This window comes from Trachypithecus francoisi, unplaced genomic scaffold, assembly GCF_009764315.1.
Source record: "Trachypithecus francoisi isolate TF-2019V2 unplaced genomic scaffold, Tfra_2.0 Lachesis_group4, whole genome shotgun sequence".
NCBI classification, from domain to species: Eukaryota; Metazoa; Chordata; class Mammalia; order Primates; family Cercopithecidae; genus Trachypithecus; species Trachypithecus francoisi.
In genome coordinates, this window is record NW_022681469.1 from 14,964,062 (window position 1) to 14,971,802 (window position 7,741).

The 7,741-nt window shown below is 40.1% G+C and overlaps 1 protein-coding gene across 1 annotated transcript; it reads right to left on the reverse strand.

Moving 5' to 3' along the window:
* Positions 1–935: 935 nt before the first annotated feature.
* LOC117073068 (olfactory receptor 6B1) lies at positions 936–1,969 on the reverse strand. Its single transcript, XM_033193558.1, has one exon. It carries the CDS (start codon positions 1,905–1,907, stop codon positions 972–974), a length of 936 nt encoding a protein of 311 aa, XP_033049449.1. The 5' UTR covers positions 1,908–1,969; the 3' UTR covers positions 936–971.
* Between the last annotated feature and the right edge of the window lie 5,772 nt (positions 1,970–7,741).

Consider the following 7,741-nt stretch of genomic DNA (forward strand, 5'->3'; position numbering starts at 1 on the left):
CCTTCTATGGGTGTAAGGCACATTTGATCAATGAGGTTCTAGTGTGTGTGTAGAAGGTGTTAGATCTATAGGTAAGGAGAGTTGAGAATCACTACGGCATGGAATGAAAATCTCTGTCAATTCCTGAAACTGACCTTGTTACTTATCTCTGAGATGAGTGTGAAGAAAGCAGAAAACCAAGAGAAGATAAAAGAGAGAAAGAAACAAGAGAATATCAAGATCAAAAGAAAAGAGAAGTAATGAGGGCAATTATTATCTGGCAATTCATATATTTGATGATATTTACGTATCATCTATTTTATGTTCACCCACTAAAGGATACATTGTGGAACCTAGAAGGGAAATATAAAATTCAATAAAAGACAACTGTGTGAGTTATATCAGAAGACAAAACACAATTGTGTAAGGTGCAATTTACTTACAGATAAAAGAAAGCACTCTAACTAGTTTAAGCAGAAAGGCATTTAATACAGGTTAGTAAGTGCTTGCAAAAAGTGTTGCAAAAACTCAAGAAGCAGTCTCTGCCACCAAAATTCACTCCCAGCACAACATCAAGAATGAAATTGTTGAGGGAGTTGCTACCTCTGTCTTAGAAAGATGGGAAATCAAGAAACTACCATCTATTTTGTTGGCCCCAGAGCTATTAGTGTATGGCAGATCCAAAAACAGCTAACTCACCCATCACCATCTCTCTTCCTACTCAACTTGGTTATAAATTTACTCACAGTCTTAGAAACCCCATTTGGGGTCACAACCATTGAGAATTATTTTCTCCAGCTCTCTAGAAGGTGTATGGCCTTAGAGCACTGACCATATGCCCCGATGCAGACACCCAAGAGCCTGAGATTGATGTAGACATGGTGATGTCATATTAACATGAGCAATGTCCTAACTGAGTCATTAAAGGAGAAAGGATGGAGGAAGACATACAGACTCCCACTCGACCTTTCTTTCTAATCAATTGCAATTGACTAGTCAGATCTGCTGGCCTGGCAATATGCCAGTTTCTTCAGAGCTTCCTTGACCTCTCGGTTTCTTAGGCAATAAATGAAAGGGTTGAGAGAAGGAGTGACAATGGCATAGAAGATGGAAATAATTTTGCTCTTGTTGAAGGCATGGATAGCTCGAGGTCGAGCATACATGAAAATAATGGCTGAATAGAAAACGGTGACCACCACAAGGTGGGAGGCACAAGTGGAGAATGCTTTCTGCTTTCCTGTGGGCATGCGTAAGATGGTGGCCAGAATGCATCCATAGGACAGGACAGTAATAAAGAGTGGGAAAAGGAAGATGCCCAGTGCCAGGATAAAGTCCACCAACTCAGCTATGGACATGTCTGTGCAGGAGAGATTAAGTACTGGAGAGATGTCACAGAAGAAGTGGTTGATGACATTGGGACCACAGAAGCTGAGGCGGGAGATGAAGTAGGTCTTCGCCAGGGAGATGCCAAAGCCAATGGCCCAGGAACCAAGAGCGAGGCGGAAGCAGAGCCCATGGCTCATTATGGTCGGGTAGTGGAGTGGACGACAGATGGCCACATACCGGTCATAGGCCATGGCAGCCAGGAGCACACATTCTGTGCACATGAGTGCAATGAAGAAGTACAGTTGTATCATACAGAGTGTGAAAGAGATGCTGTTGTTCATAGACCAAAAACTAAACAGTAACTTGGGCACAGTCACAGAGATGTACCAAGTCTCCAAGAAGGACAGGTTGGCCAGGAAGAAGTACATAGGCTTGTGCAGTGGCCGATTTTGCTGTACCAACAGGATGATGATCACGTTTTCAGCAACTGTCAGAATATAGGCCACAAGGAATATCAGAAACATGGCTGCCCGCATACTCAAGCTCCCAGGGAATCCCACCAGAATGAACTTGGTGACTCGTGTGTGGTTCTCCAGTTCCATATTGGAGACACAGGGCTTAGGTCTCCTGGGGAGGAAAAATCATTTGATCAGACTCCTTGGTCCAGCTATATTTTTCCATCCTTGTCTTCTCTATCAGTAACAGTAACAGTTATCATTTATCAATACATATTATAGTTCAGACCATGAACTGGGTATGTGAGGCACACAACATAATTTAATTTCCACATAGCCATGTGTGTGTGTGTGTGTGTGTGTGTGTGCGTGATAATATCTGCTTTAATGATGAAGAAATCGTGTCTTGGAGAGGAATTAAGTAACTGACCAAGCTGTCACTGGTACCAGGGCAGGAATCACATTGAAGTCTCAGTCTAAAACCCATGCTCCTTCTAATACCTTGCACCGTCTGACACTTTACAATTGCCAATTCCAAAAGATACACCTGACCTTCCTGTCTCACCACCTACCCAGAGCTCTGGAAGTTCTTCCTTACAACTGCTTTATCCTTCACATGCTATTATTTTCATCTACCATCCCTGGAGATAGAGAGTAGCTGTCATCACCTGTGAGGTACATGAGAAAGTGAGTAGCAGAGATTTGGGCTTTTCGGTATTAAAGACCCCCTGGACTTCATTCAAGTCTAAGGTCTGCCACGGATTTGCTATGACCTTGAAATCTTACCCTCTCTGAGATTCAGTTTCCTCTGTTGTCAATGTGAATATTAATATTTATTCAGCTTATTTTGTTGAGGATCAAAATCCAAATGAGTTAATGTAAATGAAATTGTATATAAACTAATAGCAATAATCATGAAAGGGGATTTTCCCCCATATTAGAGCAGGGATGAAGGTAAGAATACGCTAACAGGAGGGAGGAGAGGAGCTGCTGTGATCCAAGGCAAAGCCGTGAGCGAAGTAAACATGGGCTGCATTCAGGGAATCTGACGTTCTTGGGAGTGAAGGTGGGAATCACTGAGTGGAGATTTTTAAAGATAAGCAAACAAAGATGGAGATGCATTATAAAATTGGAAATATTTTCTATCAAGGTTAACAGACAAAACAGAACACTAAAGTAATCAGGAAAGGTCCCTCTGACCTTTGAGGAGGTGATACTAAGGCTGGGAAAGATTCTAGGGCCCCAGCTCTTTGAAGGGCTGAGGTGGGAGGGAGCTGTGCTGAAGGAGGTACGATTGCCGTGCTGTGATGGATGGGAAAGGAGTCAAGGAGAAAGGCAGGAAGGCAGGGCCAGAAGGTGCAGGACCCCAGAGGTTATAATCGGGGATCTGAACAGTGGTCTAAAAGCACTGGGAAACAAGCAAAAGATCAAAGGTGAATGGGACATGATATGATTTATGCAATGGAAAGATAACTCTGTCATTGCAAAATGGACTCCTTGGAGGCAAGAGTGTGAGCTGTGAGCTATGAAACTAGTCGGAGGCTACTCAGAATAGGCGACAGTGAACTTAGATACTGTGGTTCCAGAGAAGTGGATTTAAGATACACGTTAGAAGCAGAATCTTTAACAGTAATTGGTGGGTTGGATATGGAAGGTGAGAGAAAGAAAGAAATCAAGGAGGAATCTCAAATATAGAGCTTATTACCTAGAGGTGATGCCATTTACTAAGGTAGGTAGGTAGATGGCATCATTTACTAACTATTTTACTATCTTTACTACTGTCTTACTAACTATCACAGTTCAGAAAATCCTCTAACAATAATTTACTGAGTATTTAATAGGTGCTGGGAAGTTCTTTTCAAGCAATATCCCATTTAATCCACAAAATAATGTTAATTACACATTGTTAATCTAATTTCAAAGAAGACACTGTGGTTTAGCTAGATTGAATAATATTTCCAAGTTAGACAGTGATAAAATCAGAATCGTAAAGCCCAGGGCTGACTACAAAGGCATGTCCTTAACCACTAGAGTGAAACATGCTGATGAAGAATATCCCATTTTGGACTCGCCAGTGTATTTTACATTTAAAATTTCTGACTATTTTATGAAATGTTCTTTAATCCTGTTGAAATTTTATTATAAGCTGAGACTATTAGAGATGACCCCAAATGTTAAAAAGAAAGCAATATAACACAAGTACATATTCAGTCAGACACACATAGCAGAAATGAATGTATAGAAATGCTTGGTAAATGTAACAGAGAATAGATAATGATTGGATATGTTTTGAAATGTAAATTAGGAGGAGGAAAAGGTATTTTTGGCAGATGAACCAGAGTGAACAAAGGCACAGAGATCTGAAACAGCTTGAAATTTTCAGGAAAGTAATTCATAATTGCTGCATGAGTGGGCAAATTGTGAGCGAGTGAATGAGCAGAAAAGAGATGGATGGAGAGAGAAAGAGAGAGACTTTATTGTCATGGACCAGATCATGGAATAGTGAGGCATTTAAGAATTATCTTGAAGTATAGACAATTAGTAATCACTGTTTGTCAGCAGGATGACAATATCCTCGTATTATATTCTTGTTTTTGATGTGGGAGGATGGGTTCGGATGGGACAAGGTTGTCAAACCAGAGATTCATAGACCCATTAGAAAGCACCCTCACAGCAGACACTTAAAGATACACACAAAGAAGAGAAAAATCATTCTAGCTTATAACATTTGTCAAAGAAACAAAGATGGAGATATTCAGCTATACTTGTTCACAAGTTACATAAGTTTTCACTACTAGAGGAAGCTCTACAAGAAAAACAAAGAATTCCTTATTTCTCATTAACTAAGTAAAGGTGCACAGGCACTCATTATTGCATACTGGTATTTTTATGTATCATCTTACTGCAAAATATATAAAGCCTTTTTACTTATAATAGTTTTTACTCCATGAAGCATACTCAAACTTGTTACCCCTCATAGCAGATTTACCCCTGGTCTCGAATCAGACATCTTTGTTTCTTATGCCTGCTGCTATGCACTTTTCCCCAATTTTGTCAGGGTTCTATACATACATAAATTCCAAGTAATTTGAATTTGATGGACTTTTAACCTCTGCTCCTGCCAAAACAGCAGTAGTTTTTGTAGCCACCACCACAAACAAGTTGCCAGGAAGATGCAGTGGTTGCAGTACAGGGATATCAGATCATCGGGTCCATGGTAGGGATCTAAAGTTTGGGATCATAATCTGGGGCACTTATTTTTGATCCCACACCAAGAGATGTCTCCAAAGTAGCAAGGGGAGCCTGCTCCCTCAGCTCACTGCATAACTGGCTGCACTTAGATTTCAGGAGACAAGAATATTGTCTGGACTGATTGCTAGGAATTGAGAGTGGATAGAACAAAGAAGCATTAAATATTTCAGAGTTTAAATGTTGCTGCGCTGTAGGAGCCTGAAACAGGGCTGCCTGCATAGTGAAAAAGTAATGCTCTGAGAGGGAGCACTTACCTCAGCACAACAGCTTCTGATAGGATGATATGTGAAAACAAAGCCTTCACGGATTCTAAAATAGGAAGAAGTAGAAGAAAAAGATGCAGGTATTGAATAGATGTGAGGAACCCACTTTCTAAACCTAGAAAGAGTGACTGGGTACAGATTGCCCCACTGCTTTCATGCTGAAAGCCAGGATAAGATGACAGGAGAGCCCTAGGCGCCAGGACCACATCTGATGTGCCTGATGTGGCACCAGGCTGGTTCTTCCAGCGCCCTGGGATCAGGATGCCCATCACCTTCCTGGTGAACACGGCAGTGATTTTAGGCACACTGAGCTGTGAAGACCTTTGGATTCTGAGGGCTTTATAGAGTACCAAGACTTTCCCTACATGTCTGTCAAGACCCAAGAGAAAATAACCTTGACAATGGCAGCTCAGTTCTCTTGTGGGATTCAAGAGAAATTTCCATTTGCCCATTGTGGTGATCTTAATTGTTTTATATGTTATTAGTTCCGTAAGACAAAGAAAAAGTCCACTTGGGACCACACACTTTGGAAAGAGTCATATTTTTTTGACAGATGAAGAGAAAAATGTACTGCAGTTAAATCTCTATGTACAGACTTTCGAATATTCTTCCATCTTTGGTTTACTTGAAACAGGATGATGACACAAGTGCTCCAAATGTGATATTGATATCCAAAGGAGACTGATATTACTACATTTTAGTAAAAGTTTGAATAACAGTTTTTGTTTTAGATACTTATGTCAACTTGTTCACTAAGTAAATTTACCATGACAGAATTTATTGTTGCTTTATAAGCTGCCCATGGGTACCATTTGACCAATAGTGCACATTCTGGTACAAAGCTCCAGTGTACGAAAAACCACTTCTTCTGTAGCCAGCAGAACTCTGAAGTTGCCCTCTCACAAGGAAAAGCTATCAGATTCACTGTGATGTGATGCAATGGGAGATAAAGACATTAAAAGTTATAAACAATTCAGTCTGGAGAGCCACACATGTTTATGGTAATTAAGCAAACAGTCTTCAGTACAATTTCTCTTAAAGGACTGAAGTACGAAAACCAAATAGTAGCAAATAAAAATAAGGCATCTCTTTCAAATCTCTGGCCTCGATTTATCTCCAAGTCTCAGAAAAACTCTGACTTGTCTAAAATGTATTATTTGGTATTAATCACAATTTTTCAACATGGTTTTAAGCTGCTGTGATATGGTCGTCACTGAGGGGGACCACATTGCTCCTCCAAAGATAGAAAATGTCCATCTACTGTGAGAAGATTCTGTGAATTACTGTGACAACCATTTCTGACTCTTGGAGTCAACATTTTATACAAGCAGTTCTAGAATGGAGATATTTAGTAGATAAAAATTGGCTGTATTCTAGGACATGTTGACACAATCTTATCCTAGAATTCAGCTGTACAGGTTTTCCTTGGAGTTTTTTCTTTTTCTTTTTTTTTTTTCCTATACCAATTAGTTTCAGATTGAAACCTTCTGCAGTTCCCTGTTCAGTGTACATGGGAAGCAATAAGGAAACTCTGAGAACTTGTGTGTTGTGCCTGAGGTCCCTTGGCTATCTGCCCTCTTTTTTCAGAGTCCACGTATATTTTTGTTATGTCCAGTTTTTTTTTGTTGTTGTTTGTTTTTATTGTAAGGAGCATTTGATTCTTTGTTATTGTTCTCTGTTCACCATTGGTTGACACTAGTTCTGTTTGGGGCGCACCTCAACACTTCGGCCATTATAACTCGGTTTTAGCTGTCAATTGTTACTGAGCATAGCCTGAAGGTCATTCAGAGGTGAAATCTTAGGGCCTTCACAGGCCTTTTCTGAGCATGCATTCTGCTCTGGATATGCACATGGCTTTCTTAGTTTTCTGGTATACACCTGAGTTATAAAAATCCCTTATTTTCCAATGTATCTTCTTCCCCAGACTATTTTCTTCCCAATCTTTTCTGTTGCTTGTTCCCACTTTTATCCCTAGACCAAGACTGCTGCAACCAATACTTTTGCTTTTAACTGCATTCAGCAAATGGTCTACTCACTGCAACCCCCACCTCCCAGGTTCAAGTGATTCTCCTGCCTCAGCCTCCTGAGTAGCTGGGATTACAGGCACCTCACCACCATGGTGGCTAATTTTTGTATTTTTAGGAGAGATGGGATTTCACCACGTCAGTCAGGCTGGTCTCGAACTCCTGACCTCGTGCCTCGGCCAGATTATAGGCATGAGCCACTGTACCCGGCTTCATTAGTTTTTTTTATGGAGCTATGAAGAAATGGAATTCCTTAGTTCTTTAATGATGGTTTTTTTATATTTGTATGTGTATATGTGTGTGTGTGTATATATATTTACTTTATATATTGTCTTTGCCACTTGCAACCTTGCCAAACTCTTTTATGTCTAATGCGTGTATATATGTATGTAGAGTCTTTATGTTTTATGTATATAATAACATTGCCTGAAATTTAAAATTG